This window comes from Orycteropus afer, unplaced genomic scaffold (assembly GCF_000298275.1).
Source record: "Orycteropus afer afer isolate SDZICR_OR568_19922 unplaced genomic scaffold, OryAfe1.0 scaffold00135, whole genome shotgun sequence".
In the NCBI taxonomy this organism is placed as follows: Eukaryota; Metazoa; Chordata; class Mammalia; order Tubulidentata; family Orycteropodidae; genus Orycteropus; species Orycteropus afer.
In genome coordinates, this window is record NW_006921722.1 from 6,796,651 (window position 1) to 6,814,689 (window position 18,039).

At 42.2% G+C, this 18,039-nt stretch overlaps 1 protein-coding gene across 1 annotated transcript in view; it reads right to left on the bottom strand.

Moving 5' to 3' along the window:
• FNDC1 (fibronectin type III domain containing 1) overlaps positions 1 to 18,039 on the bottom strand; it is a 128,737-nt gene that overhangs the window by 31,963 nt on the left and 78,735 nt on the right. Inside the window, exons 14-18 of the mRNA XM_042781576.1 lie at positions 17,894 to 18,028; positions 14,912 to 15,012; positions 12,615 to 12,726; positions 3,913 to 4,170; positions 3,619 to 3,801 (exon numbers count right to left, since the gene is read on the bottom strand). Coding sequence (XP_042637510.1) covers positions 3,619 to 3,801; positions 3,913 to 4,170; positions 12,615 to 12,726; positions 14,912 to 15,012; positions 17,894 to 18,028 — 789 coding nt within the window. The remainder of the gene's footprint in view (positions 1 to 3,618; positions 3,802 to 3,912; positions 4,171 to 12,614; positions 12,727 to 14,911; positions 15,013 to 17,893; positions 18,029 to 18,039) is intronic.

Consider the following 18,039-nt stretch of genomic DNA (forward strand, 5'->3'; position numbering starts at 1 on the left):
CTGAGTACCACTATGGTGTCCACACAACACAGTTTTGCACACTGAGGCCACGAAAAGCTGATCAACTAAGAAACGGCACGGCACTCTGTACTGAACTTCCTAAGGTCCCTGGATGGGACAAAGGGCTTGCACTTGTCTCCTCACCCATGTGTCTGTTTCAAAGACGGTCAGCTTGGCTTTCTAACGATAGAGTATCTGATGTCAATCTACACCGACTCCTCACTTACCAGTCGACTGTCTCGTCACCCAACATTTCACATTGACAACAACACTGAAAAATCTACTATCTGAGTATTCTATGCATTAACGATGTATACCTAGCAGTAACAAACACCGAGGTTCGAGACGAGGTAACACTGGCTGTGGCGGTTAACGGTATGTGTCAACCTGGCTGGGCATGATACTCAGTGGTTTGGCAGTTATGTAGTGATATAATCTGGCAGTTATGTAAGGATGTCATGGAGTCTCTCTGTTTGGTGATCTGATGTGGTCATCCTCCACTTTCATGTAACACTGATTTCTGCATAACGACTTGGTCTTTGGAACCTCACTATGTCAATAAGTGAGAAGTGGGAGTACCATCATTTCCGTGAGATTGTAAGCCCTTTGGGACAGAGCCTTCTCACCCCCTTTTCTGTATGTCCCTCAGAACCTAATTTATGTGGAATAGTGAATTACATTTTTACATTTCCACAAGTTTTCTCTGAATGAAACCACTGTCACAATGATAAGCATTAAGAAATATGTATCAAATGAACAGACTGCATTTTCACCCAAAACGCATGCACCTGCTATGTTTCTTTGCCACCTGTGGCCTCCCCCACCTACAAGGTATTTTCACAAGCATACTATGGTAATATTTTTTTTTTTTTTACAGCACCATGGAAAAACAAATTGGCATAGCAGTACTTATGAAAATACCTCAGGAATGGGGAGGAGATTGGCAAACACACATAGACTTGAATTTGCATAAACATTTGCATAAAAATACAGTACTCAGTTCTCAGAAAGGGTTTATCTGGACCCATAAAGAACTGCGCTCACTTTCACTTTCAGAACCCATCCAGGCATGCGTGAAGAATAACATCAGCATCATTTTTCATCAGGGAATGCAAATCAAAACCACAGTGAGATAACACTCCACCCCCACCAGGACAGCTATCATCAGAAAGAGGGGAAAGAGCAGGTTCTGGTGAGAATGTGGGGAGACTGGAACCTTGTGCACTGCCGCTGGGGACGTAAAAGGTGCCGCTGCTGTGGAAAACAGGCAGTTCCTCGAAAGCTAAACAGTTTCCACAAGCCCCAGCAATTCTGTTCCTGGGTCTTCACCCAAGAGAACCGAAAAAATACGTCCACGCAAAACACAAATGTTCACCGCAGCATGACCCATAACAGCCAAAAACCGAAAGCAGCCCAAATACCCATCCACTGATAACTGGATTAACAAAATGGGGTCCATCCACACAACGAGGTGTTAGCTGGCCATACAAAGGAGTGAAGGACTGATACATGTTACAACGTGCATGGACCCTGAAGACATCAGGAAAAGTGAAAGAAGCCAGTATGAGTCCATTTCTATGAGAAACCAGAAGAGAGACAGAAAGTGATGGTAGCTTCCAGGGAAAAGAGGAAAGCTTGCTAAGGGATATGGAGTTTCTTTTTGGGGAGTGAAAATGTTTTGGAACTTTTCATATCTCTATGAATATAACAAAACCCATGAAACTACACTTTAAAAGGGTGAACTTTAGGGTATGTGAATTATATTTCCACAAATCAGCTATAAAAATTAAAAACAGAATTAATACACATTAGAATGAATATGATTAGAATACAGAGAAGAAAATGTTTTCAAAAGTTAGTGGAGCAGCAGACACTTTAAAAAGGAAGATGGCCACATAGAACTATTTTTAAAATAATAAATGATAGTCCATTATAATACTGTAGAGAATAAAATATTTCTCTGCCAAATGTTATTTCCTTCCCAGGACTTTGTATTGATTGGTAATTATTTTCAAAATGTTGCCCACAGCAACATTATAAATTATCATTAATATTTAAATACCTCTTTGGCTTAGACTAAGGAATCACAAGAAAGAACATGAATGGCGTAAAAAATACACAGACACCCCCCCCCATGATTTGCAAAAAGAGAGGAAACAAAAATACAATAAAAACACTGATCTCCATGCCAAATAAAGTCCAAAAATACAAATGAAAGGACATGTTGTAAGGCCTATATTACAGCAGACAAAATAAAATGCAAAACAATAATAGTAATAAAACCACATCCAAAATAGTCACTCTTCTGTTTATAATCAGTTTTTAAGGAATTATCTGTTCTTATCATACTTCAGTTTAAAAAAAAAAAATCACATAATGTATACAGAAGTAAGAGGTCAAGGAAAGTAGCATAATATTTTAACACGAGAAATTCAAAAGTAAATTCAAATCTGTACTCACTGGGTAAACTGATAGGCATTTTCCTCTCAGTGGTCCTCTTCCCTGGTATGTCTGCCCTTGTCCTTTGGTGTGAGCTTTTAGGTATGTCAGGTCTTCCTGTTTATTTGGAATTTTTCCATGGAAGGACTGATTTCAAAAGAATCCCCATTTTGGACAGAACATTCCATTCAAATTGACTAGGATCATTATGGTGAATAATGGTGTGAAAAACATCTGAGTTTGCAAACATTTCCTGAACTGAGGGGTCTTTACCGTGCCTTAGTTTAGAAAGACAAGCTGCACAGCTGGCCTTGCCCTCCATATCAACCTGAAGGAGAGAAGATGAGTTTGTCTTCTCCGTGCTGTTTCCACAGGGACTGAGCGGGAAAGAAGCTGACATCTCCGCTCCTCCACGACACATGGAAGGTGGTCCAGGTTCCATTCTTCAGGGCGGACGTGCACGCAGTCCTCGCAGGAGGCAGGGTTTGGGCAGTAGGACAGCCCCGCTTTGGTGTCTCCCAACAGGGAAATGCTGCACTTCTACCCAGCGTAGAGCCCATGCCCCTTTAACGAGCCCTGCCACACGGAGGTTTACATTTTCCAGAGGGGGCACTGCAGTACACACTGTTCCTCGTTTGTGCCAATCAGAAACACCTTCACCTCAAGTGTTCTTGAGGAACATGACTTTCCTTGCAGACTCACAGGGAGACTAGTCAATGATCTGAGCAGTCCAGCAATAAAAACTCTATTTAACCTTGTTTGAACACAGTCAGTCACAGAATCTTTTTTGTAAGACAACAACTACTAATCCACTAATATTCCAGGAACACCCTTTAGGAAATGCTAGTTCAAACTACTAATGTCCCGTGTTTCAGCTAAATATTTGACCTGGGCTATCATGAGGGCTGTGGATATAATACAGCACATACAGCTTAACTGGCATTTTAGACAAACAACAAATACTGTTTTAGTAAGTATCTCATGTGATATTTTTATCTGCTCAGGCTGGCAATCCCAGCTGTGGCCTGTGACTGTCAACGACAAACCTTTGGGTTATTAATGGCTCCCACTACCATTTTGCTGGCTCAGTCCTTACTCCTCACATGCAGCCTTTGAAATCCTGCTCTGGTGTGCAGCATGCTGGGTAAATGGGGTACCATTACAATGAAGACAGCTTACCTTCTTCAGGGTAGCACTCAGGGATACCATTGGAGGCCATTATCTGGTTGCCATCTTCATCATGCTGTTCTACGGTGCCAGGGGGACAGGTGGGGACCGCGGTGGTGGGCTCTGGGGTGGTGGTGGTGGTGGCCCGTGTGGTAGTCCGGGTTGTGGTCCTCGGGCGTGTGGTGGTGGTCCTTGGGCGTGTGGTGGCGGTCCTTGGGCGTGTGGTGGTGGTCGTTGGGCGTGGGCTGGTGGTCGTTGGGCGTGTGGTGGTGGTCGTCCGGCGGGTGGTGGTGGTGGTCCGGCGGGTGGTGGTGGTTGTCTGGCGGGTGGTGGTGGTCGTGGGTTGTGGGGTTGTAGTGGTAGGCGGAAGGGTGGTAGTGGTGGTGGACTGCACAGTTGTGGTGGGGGTGGGGGTGGTTGTTTTGATGACCTCCAAGCCCACCAGGGGCTTCCCTCCAAGGCTCAAAATGGGTTTGTCTGGGGCACTGGCCAGGGGTTTGCCATGGCGTCCCTGCCCAAAGAGGGGGAGGCCATCAGGGCTCACCACAGGGGTTCCTCCCAGATCTGAAACAAAACCAAACAAAACCTATGCAACACATGAAATAATTCAGGAAATAAATCAACAACTGGAAAATCTTTTCAAAGCATATGTGTTATCATGTTTTAATCAGGAAAAGGCAAAGGAATAATTAAAAGGATGTAAGCTGAAGCAGTAGTATCTGCTGCTATCCAAACATTTCTAGATTTAATTTATTGTCCACTCCTATATATTGCCTTATACAAATATATGAATATTTCACCTGTATGCCCATTATCCCAAGAAAACACATACTCTTAGTTGTTTTTGTTGGGTGCCATTGAGTCAGTCAGGACTCACAGTGACCCTAGGGACAGAGCAGAATCTTCCCATAGGGTTTCCTAGGCTGTAACCTTTATGGGAGCAGATCACCGGGTCTCTTCTCCCATTGAACAGCTGGTGGATTCAAAGTGCCAACCTTTGGGCTAGTAGTTGAGCACTTAACCACTGCACCACACAAAGACTCCTAGTCTCAATTAGAGAATGTAATTCTTCCCTGTTCCCTCCCCTTACACCTAAGGAGGGAAAGTGTTAACTTCAGACCAGGGATTGGAAACTTTTTCTGTGAAGGGCCAGAGAATCAATATTTTAGGACCAGATTGTCTCTGCCACAACTATGCAGCTCTACTCTGTAGTGCCTACAAAGCCACTGACAATAAATAAATCAATGAGAGTTTCCATGTTCCAATAAAACTTTATTTATGGACATTAAAATCTGAATTTCATATGATTTTCAGATGTCACAAAATACAAGTATTCTTTCCATTTTTTCCCCAATCATTTCAAAATGTACAAACTATTCTTAGTTCATGGGTCACACAAGGACAGCAGGCAGGCTTTGGGCTGCAGGCCATACTTTGCCAGCCCCTGCTCTAAAAGGCTCAATTTCAAGAACATAAGAGAAAGGCACATTTCTGGAGGGTGCAGTCAGTAGGAAGAATATGCCTAAAGTTTTATCAGGGAAAACACTAAGTTCCACCTCTCTTGAGGTATTCCTTTCCAAAGAGCTCAAAGTAACAGGACCAAGGCAACCGTTACAAAAGAAGAGGAAGAGGAGGGTGAGAAGGAGGATGAAGAGGTTAAAAAAACACTAGAGGAGGAGAAGAAGAAAGAACAGTGGGGGGAAGGAGGAGGACAGGGAGGAAATTGTTATTCAACAGTTAATTCAATATACTTTCACTCCTTAAAAATCATTCTAATTCACTCATACACTTCTGGTGGGACTGTAAAATGGTACAAACACTGTGGAAAGTGGTATGGTGCTTCCTTAAGAAGTTGGAAATAGAAATGCCATATGATCCAGCAATTCCACCACTAGGTATATATATCCTAGAGAAATAAAAGCTGGGATACAAACAAATATATGCACATCACAGTATTAATTCACAATAGCCAAAAGATGGAAACAACCTAAGTGCCTCTCAATGGATCAATGGGTAAACAAATAAAGATATATACATACAATGAAATACTACACAACTTAAGAGAATAACAATGAATCGCCAAGACATCTCATAACATGGATGAACCTAGTGGACATTATGCTGAGTGAAAATGTTGTTGTTGTTGTTGTTAGGTGCCATTGAGTTGGCTCTAACTAATTATGACCCAATGCACAACAGAATGAAACACTGCCTGGTCTTCCCCTTTCTCGCAAGGACACCAGGCATGATATATTTCTCCAAGGAATAGACCCTTCTGATAATATGACCAAAGTAGGTGGGATGAAGTCTGGCCATTCTCACATCCAAGGAGCATTCCAGCTACACTTCTTCCAAGACAGACTTGTTTGTTCTTCTGGCAATCCATGGTACTTTCAGTATTCTTTGCCAATACCACAACTCAAAACCATCAACTCTTGAAAAAGATACAGGGAGACTTCCAGTAAGATGTCAGAATAGGCAGACAAGCTACACAGACCCTCTTCAACACAGAAAAGAGAATCCAATGGACAGAGATATAGAAGATAACCCTGGAGCCCTGAGCTTTGAAAGGAACTATACAGAAGTGGATTCAGCACCAACTAGTGGAAAAACCTGAATGAAAACAGTGAGTATGGAGATGGTCAGAAAAGTGGACTGTCAGCTACTCTGATGGGACCAACAGCCTGAATATTTTCAAGTGATGTTGGGACCTGAGAATTGACCTAAAGATCAGCCCTGGTCACCAATGGCTTCAGGGATGACTGTGCTGGTGGCCTATGACTAGGAAGGGAAATAGCTAGGAAGGAGACAACCTGAAATGTGGACTCTTGGATGTCTGGAGGGTGCAGCCATTTCGAATGTTTACAAGTGGTGGCCATTTTGGATTTTAAAGTGACAGCATTCTCATTCGGATTCCAGGGACCTAAGAATAGGCTCCACTTGCCAAGGATGGCAGGGACATAGGAGAGGCTGACAATGTGAAAGGGAACAGGTGGTGAGTGTATAAATGCTGCCAACAGGTGAACAAGGAAGCACAGCACAGTACCCTGCTTACGTAGATAACATACAAGCAAAACAAAGAAAATGAAAATCATCAGCAAGTCACTCCAACATACAATCACTAATTAAATATAAACAAAAAAAATGTCACAATGCCTCGGAGAAAACAGAGCATCACAGTGCACACAAAGAAGCAAGATAAAGCAGGAGAAACAAGGGACCAGGATACACACCCAAAACACATTCCTGAGGAAGATGTAGCATTGGAACTCCCTGATAAGGAATTCAAAAGAATTATATTTAGGTACCTTCAACAGACTAAGAGACAGATCAAGCAAATTAAGGAAAACACAGAGAAAACCCTAGAACAATTTAAAATGACAATGTAAGAACAAAATGACAAAATAAATGAAAAATTAGAAATGATTAAAAATCTACAGATAGGAATACATAAGGTTAATAAGAAATTTTCAGAAATAGGTAACACATTGAATGGACAAAGGAGTAGAATGGAATCAATGGAAGACAAAATTAGTGAGATTGAAGACAAATACCTCAACACTTCTTTGGAAACAGATCAATCAGAAAAAGAGATCAAAACAAAATGAAGAAAACCTACGGTTCCTGTGGGATACCATCAAAAGGAATACCTACATGTAATCAGAATTCCAGAACAGGAAGAGACAAATAAAACCACAGAGAAAATTGTAGAACATTTGTTGGAAGAAAAATTTCCCAGTATGAGGAAACATAAGAATATATCCATTCAAGAAGTCTAACAAACCCCAAACAGGCTAGACCTCAAAAGAAAATCACCAAGACATATCATCATCAAACTCACCAAAACCAAAGACAAAGAAAGAATCCTGAAAGCAGCTTGGGAAAAATTAAAAGTTACCTTCAACTATGGTACATACACACAATAGAATACTAGGCAATCCTAAAAAATAATGCAGAATCTGCAAAACACCACATAACATGGATGACCTTGGAGGACATTATGCTGAGTGAAGTAAGTCAATCACAGAAGGACAAATATTGTATTAGTCCATTACTGTAAAAAGTCAAGGAAAGGTTTATATTATATACAGAAGGAAATTTTCTTTTTTGGTTACTAGAGGTGGGAGGGGAGGGGAAAGAACACTGCAAGAAAAAAAAAAAAAAACCATTGACCCATGCCACTTTAGTTTTGTGTATTTCACTGTACATAAATTCTATTTCAAAAAAATGCATTTAAAAAAAAAAAAAAAAAGCATCAACTCTTCCGTCTTCCTTATTAATAGTCCAGCTCTCACATGCATCTGAGGCAAATGAAAATACCATGGCTCAGGTTAGGCACCCCTTATTCTTCAAAGAGATAGCTTTGCTCTTCAACAAAAGGTCTTTTGCTGCAGATATGCCCAGTGCAATATGGTGTCTGATTTCCTAACTGCTGCTTCCACGGATGCTGATTGTGAAGCCAAGTAATACGAAATCATAGACAACTTCAATCTTTTTTCCATCTATCATGATGGTGCTTATTGGTCTGGTTGTGAGGATTTTTGTTTTCTCTATGTTGAGGTGTAATCCATAATATAGACTGTAGTCTTTAACCTTCATCAATAAGTGCTTCAAGTCATCTTCACTTTCAGCAAGGAAGATTCTGTCTTCTGCATATCACACGTTGTTAGTGAGTCTTCCTCTAATCCTGATGCCACATTCTTCATACAGTCCAGCTTCTCTGATTATTTACTCAACATACAGATTGAGTAAGTATAGTGAACGGATACAGCCCTAACACACACCCTTCCTGATATTTAAACCATGCAGTATCTCCTTGTTCTGTTTGAATGACAGCCTCTTGGTCTATGTACAGGTTCCTCATAAGCACAATTAAGTGTTCCATAATTCCCATTTTTCATAATGCTATCCATAATTTGTTATGATCCACACAGTAGAATGCTTTTGCATAGTCAATAAAACACAAGTAGACATTTTTCTGGTATTGCTTGCTTTCAGCCAAGATCCATCTGACATCAGCAATGATATCCCTCCTTCCACTTCCCCTGCTGAATCCAGCTTGCATTTCTGGAAGTCACCTGTCAATACACTGCTGCAACAGTTTTTTAATTATTTTCAGCAAAATTTTACTTGCATGTGATATTAATGATACTGTTCAGTAATTTCCACATTCTGTGGGATCACCTTTCTTTGGAATAGGTACAAATATGGATCTCCTTCAGTCAGCTGGCCAGGTAGCTGTCTTCCAAATTTCTTGGCATATCTGAGTAAGTGCTTCCAGCGCAGCATCTGTTTGTTGAAACATCTCAGTGGGTATTCCGTCAATTCCTAGAGCCTTGTTTTTCACCAATTCCTTCAGTGATGCTTTGACTTCTTCCTTTGATACCATTCATTCTTGATCCATGCCACCTCCTGAAAGAGTTGAACATCGACCACTTCATTTTGGTACAGTGCCTCTGTATATTCCTTCCATCTTCTTTTGATGTTTCCTGCACTGTTCAATATTTTGCCCATAGAATCTTTCAAGATTGCAACTCAAGCCTTGAATTTTTTCTTCAGTTCTTTCAGCTTCAGAATGCTGAGTGTGTTCTTCCCTTTTTGTTTTCTAACGCCAAGTCTTCTCACATTTCATTATAATTGACTTTGTCTTCTGAAGCTATTCTTTGAAATCTGTTCATCTCTTTTATCTTGTCATTTCTTCCATTTGCTTTGGCTACTCTGCATTCAGGAGCTAGTTTCAGAGTCTCTTCTGACATCCATTTTGGACTTTTCTTCCTTTATTGTCTTTTTAATGACCTTCTGTTTTCTTCATATATGATGTTCTTGATGTCATCTCACAACTCATCTGGATTTTGGTCACTGGCGTTCAATGCATCAAATCTGTTCTTCAGATGGTCTCTAAGTTCAGGTGGGATACAATCAAGGTCACATTTTGCATCTCATGGAATTGTTTTAATTTTTTTCAGCTTCAACTTGAACTTGTATATGAGCAATTGATGGTCTGTTCCAGTTAGTTCCTGACCTTGTTTTGGCTTCTCCATAGCCTCTTACCATAGATGTAATTGATCTGATTCCTGTGTATTCTATCTTGCAAGGTTCATGTATATAGACACCATATGTGTTGTTGAAAAAAGGTACTCACAATGAATAAGTTGGTGTTGCAAAATTCTATCATGCAATCTCTGGCATAATTTCTCCCATTGAGGCCATATTTTCCAACCACCGGTGGTTCTTCTTTGTTTCCAACTTTTGCATTCCATTCACAAGAAATAATCAATATATTTTGATTGCATGTTTGGTCAATTTCAGACTGAGAAGTTGGGGGAAAAATCTTCAATTTCCTCGTGTTTGGCTTTGGTGGTTGGTGCATAAATTTTAATAATAGTAGTATTAACTGGCCTTCCTTGTAGGCATATAGTTGTTATCCTATGACTAACAGCATAGTACTTCAGGATAGATCTTGAAATATTCTTTTTGACAATGAATGTGACACCATTCCTCTTCGATTTGTCATTCCTGGAATAGTAGACCAACCATATGATTGTCTGATTCAAAATGGGAGCTCTGGTGGCGTAGCGCCTAAGGCATTTGACTGCTAACCAGAAGGCTGGTGGTTCAAATCCACCAGCCACCCCTCGGAAGGAAGACTGGGCAATCTACTTCTGTAGTGATATTGCCTCAGAAACCCAAGAAGGGGTTGCTATGAGTCAGGGCCGACTTGACGGCAAACAACAATAGCCATGCCTTGGATTATCAATCTTTACGCATTCCATTTCATTTTTGAAAGCTGCTAATTTTCCTACATTCATACTTCATACATTTCTTGTTCAGTTAATGGATGTTTGTAGCTGTATCTTCCCATTTTGAGTCATGCCCCATCAGCAAATGGAAGTCCCAAAAGCTTTACTCCATTCAAGTCATTAAGATCAACTCTACTTTAAGGAAGTAGCTCTTCCCCAATTGTATTCTGAGTGCCTTCCGACCTGAGGGGCTCATCTTCCTGCACTATATCAGACTATGTTTCAGGGCTATCCATCAAGTTTTCCAGAAATACATCAGTGTTTCACTGCTATTCATATGGTTTTTACTGGCCAATTCTTTAAGAAGTGGATGGCCCCTTCCTTCTTCCCTGTCAATCTGGAAGTTCCACGGAAACCTGTCTACCATGAGTGGACCCTGCTGGTATTTGAAATTCCAATGGCACAGCCTCCAGCCTCACAGCAACATGCAAGCAACCACAGTGGGACATACTGACAGACAAGTAGTTAATCACAAAAGGACAATTATTGTAGGAGTCCATTACTGTAAAAAATTAAGAAAATGTTCACACACAGAACGAATGGGATGGACAATCACCAAGTAGAGGGTAGATACGTATTAACTTGGGTGAAGGGAAAGGCACTATACAATAAGGGGGAGGTCATCACCAAATGATCAGGACAGAGGAAGACACAGGCAGGAGCATAAGAGTTAAAGGCAACAAAGGTGACTACTAGGACACACACAATTCTGCAGTAACAGTAATAACAATAATTTATGAGAGAATGCACAGATAGACACTCCATCTGAGCAGGACTGGGAAGGTGAATGGGACTATACCCATGAGTGTATACTCAGAAGGAAGATGAGGCAATCTACTTCCGTAGTGATCCTGCCTCAGAAACCCAAGGAGGGGTCGCTATGAGTCGGGTCTGACTTGATGGCATATAACAACAACAACAACAAGGGGATATCTCTACCTATGTATTTATAAGTGCTACAAATAGATACATGAATATAGTAGAGCATTAGGGGACCAAGTTAGAAAAACATCTTATTTATAAGCAAACTCCTTGAGGGAATGAGTTGCTGGGGAGGGAGGCTCAGACCCATAGTCTCAGGGGACACCAAAGCCAATTGGTGTAACATAGTCCACAAAGACAATGTTCTACATCCTAGTTTGGTGAGTAGTAAATGAGATCTTAAAAGCTTGTGAGTGACCATCTAAGGTGCAATGATTGGGCTCTCCCCATCTGGAGCAAAGAAGAGTAAAGAAAATCAAAGATGCAGGAAACAATTAGTCCAAAGGACTAATGGACCACTTAAACTCCAGCTTCCATGACCCTGAGATCAGAACTAGATGGCACCTGGCTACTATTGCTGACCAGTCTGAAACAGATTGCAATGAGAAGTCCCAGATAGGGTAGGGGAAAATGTGGAACAAAACTCAAGATCATAAAAAAGACTAGGCCTATTGGTTTGATGAAGACTGGTGGAAACCCTGAAACCATGGCCCTCAGAGGCAGAGTGCCGAAGGCATCTGACTGCTAACCAGAAGGCCTGTGGTTCAAATCCACCAGCCACTCCTTGGAAGGAAGATTGGGCAATCTACTTCTGTAATGATACTACCTTGGAAACCCAAGAAAAGATTGCTATGAGTCAGATCTGACTCGACAGCAGGGGTTTGGCTTTTTGATTGTGAGACACCCTTCAGGTGTCAATGTGTTCCACCTGTTATTCTCAACTCATCAAAAACCCCCAAACATTGAGTTTAACCTCAGGTAGTTAAAGTCCTTTCCTTTAAAAATATGCAAAGTGCTAATAATGTTTTCTGTTTCAGTCCAACAATGGTTGGAAGATTGAAAAGGTGATCTGATGAACACTGCCAATTTGATGCAGGAACTGAACTTACCCTGTGACTCAACTGGCAGCCATGATAGGCAGGCCTACAAGGGGGACAGTAATATCAGGAGGGTGTGCACTCATACGAGTAATCAAGCACATGAGATCAAGAGGACAGCATTTTCCCAGCAACAGAGCTAGGCAGGCGAGAAGGGGGACAGGAAGGAAGAATGAAGGGAAGGGGTGGGCACAGGGAGAAAGTGGGGAGAATGTGATTATAGTGTGGGGACTTCAGTAAATGTCACAAAACAGAATGTATGGCTTGTTGAATGGGAAACCAATTTGCTCTGTAAACTTTCACTCACATCATAATTTAAAAAAAAAGAAAAAAAACTGTTCTAACTTACCCACAATGGTCCGCCCATCTCCTCCTAGTTTAATGCGAAGAGGATTGCCGTTTGAGTCTTGGAGGTACCTTCCTTCTGCATTCAGTACTAACCCACGATCAAGATCCACAACCTAGATCCACGACAGACAGGAAAGAATACATTGGGCATTTCAACATATCCACTGTTAACAATGCCACACACACATGCATGAAGCTGCCCCAGAAGGAACCATCATGGAGCAGGTAACATTATTTGTGTTACTGTCATTTGTAACATTGAAAAAGAATAAAGTGCAAAAACAATTCTATTTCATGTTATAATTTCTCACCCATACAATATAATGGTTGTTTTTAAGTTCTCAAATATGTCAAAGATGTTCAAAATATTTTTACCATTTAGTCCATTGTGTCTAATGCTGAAAATTAGGAAACGGTCTTCTTGTCAATTGGGGAAACAGTTTAAATAAATTATGGTACATCCACACAATAGAATACTATGCTGCTGATAAAAAGGATAGGGGAATTCCACATATATTGGCAGGTACTGATATGGTGAAGAGAAAACTCAGATTACAGGAATGATGTTGCACAAAAATGAAATCTACCTATTTTGTATATAAATTTAAAAAGGCAGGAAAAAAGTTGGGAAAGCTATACCCCAACTGCTAACAGTGGCTAACTCTGAGAAGCGGTCTGGGCAAGGCATGCTTACTTTCCCTCTCTGTTTCTCAGTTGCTTTAACTTTTTTCAATGAACTTGAACTGCTACTGTATTAAAAACATGGAATGCTTCCATTTGGCTGTGAATCTTAAAACTCAAAGTGGCTGTAACAGAAACAATTTGGAATTAAATTGCCTGAAACAATATGCTAAGGAGCTCTGGTGGCACAGTGCCTGAGGCATCTGACTGCTCAACAGAAGGCTGGCGGTTCAAACCCACCAGCCACTCCATGGAAGGAAGACTGGGCAATCTACTTCTGTACAGATTTACCTCCTTGGAAACCCAAAGTGGGTTGCTATGAGTCAGAATCGACTCAGTGGCAGTGGGTTTGGTTTTTGATTTGGTAATATAGTATGCATGCAAAATTTTTGTATTCAAGGAACCATAAGCTTCAAGAGAACTAGTATGGTACTTGAAGACTCTGGCATGGAATAAACTCATGCTCTACACTGGGGGTTCTCAAAGTGTGGCCCCTGGAGGAGCAGCCTCTGCAGCCCCTGGTTAGACGTGCAAATTACCTGACCTGACCCGCAGCCTGAATCTCACAAGCCCCCTCACTCCACTGGGCCATGCTGCCTTGATTTGAGCCAGTGTTCTGTGCCTCAGACCACCTCAGGAACCCTATAGGCAGGCTGCTTTGGTGTTTAAAATAAAAGTGATTTATATAAACTCTGCTCTTTAAATCCACTCTCATACCACATCAGTTCAAAATTGTTGACCACGACCTTTTGTGTGAGTATGCATTTTTCCTCTTATAAATTTCTGATCTTTTGAAAATATTAAAGGATTTCATGACATTTTCAGATTACCTATGCCTGAAAACTTCAGCAAGCCCTTTAATATACTTTCCTAAACCACAGCCTTATACATGAGAAACCCTGACGGGCAAATCTACTGTTAACCATGTTTTGGCTCTTTGAAAAAAAATATTTTATATTCCTAAAAGTTGGAAAGCAATGTGTTCCTCCCATTACTCTCAACTCATCAAAAACCCCAAACATTGAGCTTAACCTCAGGTAGTTAAAGTTGTTTCATTTAAACATAAGCAAAATGCTAATAATGTTTTCTGTTTCAGTCCAACAATTGTTAGAAGATTGAAAAGGTGATATGATGAACACTGACTATTTGATGCAGAGCTTTTGTTTGTTTGTTTTCACATCCTTCCTTTTGCAGAAGATTTGAGGCAATTTACAGAAAATATTGTTGGATTGATATTTGATCAAACAATAACCAAAAAAGAAAAAGAAAACAAAGCTCTCAGAACCAGGAAAATAGAAGTTGTTGAGAAGCCCTTTATAGACTCTAGGTAACTGTGGTTAGGACCCCATTTCTCTGACCCTCAGAACAGTCAAGCCAAAGAGGAGACAAAGCCCAGCTTTCTCTTAGCTACCAGAAGAAAGCACTAGTTACTCAGGTGAACCAAAGACTTTTCTGAGCACAGAAAGAAACGATACATAAGGATCTTCACACGGGAGTGGTTAAAACTAGAGGGGAAAAAAAGAGAAAGACCATTTTATTGATGGCTGCACAATGTCCGTCATTTTTCTCTTTCCAACAGCATCAAACTAACGGTATTCATGAAGAAGTTTACCCTACCCACTTTGTTCCTTGGGGGCCATTGATAACTCTTTGTCCACTCTGTTTTCCATTACTACTAGGAAGGACGCTCCCATCTATGTGTGGTCTGCCAGTATAACCTACACATACGAAAAAAGAATAAGAGCCTGGTGAGTTCAGCATTCCTGGGACGCTGGCTTCTTAACAAACTAAGCAGTAACACATCATTTCACATGGAAACGTTAAAAAGTGTTTAATACCAACAGTTCACGTATATTAGGTAACGATCGTCTTAAGTTGAGACTTTTACATGGCAAACACGAATGCCTGTTAAAAAGTCATAGTTTCCTGTAATACTGAGGCAATGAGAGTGATCAGCATAAGTCAATTTTCCAGATAAAGCTTAAGACCTTAGCAGCTACAGCTCTGTTTTAACCAACTGGAAGTTGGAGGGAGGGAGGGTTGGAAGGATGGAGAAAACTGTAAAACGTCCTGGATGCGCTCCTGCTCTTCTCAGCAGACTACACTAAACAAGGAGACTATTTCTAGCTGGCTCAGGCCACATCATCAATCACCACGAACAAATGCACAGTGCTGCCTCAGAGTGGACTGGCCTCCGCTTGGCGGCTTGAGAAGCACTTGCTGAGAGAAATGGTCTGCACAAAGTTAGCCTAAAGTTTGGTGGTTTGAACCCACCCAGTGGTGTCTCAGAAGAAAGGCCTGGTGGTTTTCTTGGAAAGATTACAGCCAAGAAAACCCTTTGGAGCAGTTCTACTCTGTTGTACATCAAGTCACCACGGGTTGGAATCGACGTGAAGCAAAGGGTTTGGTGTGGTTTCGTCGGTAAGTACAAAGGTCAGTCCGCTACCCTTTCCTGTTCTGATTCTGTCTATCCCTTCACTTGCCCTTCTGTTCACTTCCTGACATTTCTGATCAGCTACAGTTGGTGGAAAGTCTCAGTCGGGAGGTCTCCAAGGCCCAGCTTTACCCACTAGGCAGAGGCCTTCAGCTTTCTGACGTGTATTTGCAGGTCATCCACTTATTTCTCTCCATCATTTATTCATTGAATATTTATCGAGCTCCTAAGGCACTTGACTGCTAACCAGAGTCAAGTTAAGTTTTGCTAACCAGAGTCAAGTTAAGTCAAGTTAAGAGTCAACCAAGGCTGGTTCAAACTCACCAGCCACTCCTCAGAGAGAAGATTGGGCAATCTACTTCCATAGAGATACCGCCTTGGAAACCCAAAGAGGGGTTGCTATAAGTTGCCTTGATTTGATGGCAGTGAGTTTAGTTTTGGTTTGCTATATACAAGGGACTGTGGATTTTATACCCATCATCAAGGTCTTAGGCTTCGCTGGGTGATGCAGTTAATATGCTCAGCTAGAGGAGCTCTGGTAGCGTAATGCCTAAGGCATTGGACTGCTAACCAGAAGGCTGCGGGTTCAAACCCACCAGCCACTACTCGGAAGGAAGGTTGGGCTATCTACTTCTGTAGTGAAACAGCCTCAGAAACCCAAGGAGGGGTCGCTATGAGTCAGGTCCGACTTGACGGCACATAACAATGGAAATGTTGGAGGTCTGAGTCCACCCAAAAGTGGCTTGGAAGAAAGGCGTGGTGATCGACTGCCACAAAACCAGCCGCTGAAAACCTTCTGGAGCCCAGTTGTACCCTGACACCCACGGGGCCGGTATCAGTCTGAGTCAGCTCCACAGCGGCTGGTTGTGTTTGCTTAAAACAGTCCATGTTAGTGGAGACCTTCCATTATGAGCACTGCTCTGTATGTCTTTACTGGGCTGAAACAACACACTCTACAGATTAACACATCCTAATACACTCATTCAGGAATGTTTTACTAAGTACCAATTACACAGAGGGACAGTGTGAGGCACCACTTAACTAAATGCAGACTTCAGATAAACACCTCAGCCCCTGCCTTGGGGTCCATGTAGACGCCAGTTCAGAGCTGTCTACAGTCTGTCATCTAATAAATGTAAGGCCCACATGCGCTTGGGACTCTGTGTGACTCTTATCTTTCACATGGATTTTCTGGCTTTAAGCAGCATTCATTGATTGCAATGTCTAAGCAATTCATACCTAAGTCAGCACTTTGTCCCAGGGTTTGCTTAGCTGAGGGGTTTTTAATGCAGAACCAACAAGACAAGACTGAGCCTGGAGATCTAATCAGTGGCTGTGGATTCCTTTAAAAACAGGCTGGCTAACTCATGAACAACTAAAAATAACCCGAGATACAAGACCCTGGGTTTGGCCTAGTGACTACATGACACATTCTCACAGACTGAGAACATATGTTAAGTGGTGCATCGCTTAAGCGCTCATCTGCCAATGGAAAGCTTGGCAGTTGGAACCCACCAGCTGCTCTGGTGGAAGAAGGAGCATTAAAGATTAAAACCAAACCAAAACCACGGCGCCCAGTCTCCTGAGACTCACAGAGACCGGGAGGGCAGAGCACAACTATTTCCAAGGCTGTGAGTCTTCACGGAAGCAGACTGCTCCATCCTTCTCCCACAGAGTGGCTGGCGGGTTCAAGGGCTGACGTTTTTCCCGTTAGCAGACGAGTGCTTTAACCGCTGCAGCAAGGCCTCTTTTGTAAAGACGACAGCCCAGAAAACCTATGGGGCAGTTCTACTCTGTCACATGGTTGCTATGAGTTAGAGTCAATTAATGGCGCCTAACCACACAAGCAATTCAATGAGGCAGCATGGGACGTGGAATGAGGGCTGTGGCATTAGACCCCTTGGGCCTGGATTTGCAGCCCAGCCCCTGCTCAGCTGCGTGACCTCCAGCAAGCCACCCTCACGTCCTCATCTGAAAACCAGGAAGGGCGATGCAAATCCTACGAGATGGGGAAGAGGATGCAATTATGTTACATTGGTCAAACTCCACGCGGGGCTCGGATCCTCAGTAAAAGAAAATCCCCGCAGTAACTGCTAAGAACACTACTGAACACGTTTTACAAAAAGAAAAAGCCGACCAAGCGACGGATCGTAGGGCGCATTGACCTGGTCTGTAGGGGGGTCTGGCGGGCGCGCGGTTCAGCGGGTTCCGGAAGCGCGAGTGCATCATACGCTGCCGCAGCGACAGCATGGGCGTGGTGGTGTCTGGGAGGCTGGGCGGCGCGCGCGTCGGGGGCGCGGGGCGCGCGGAG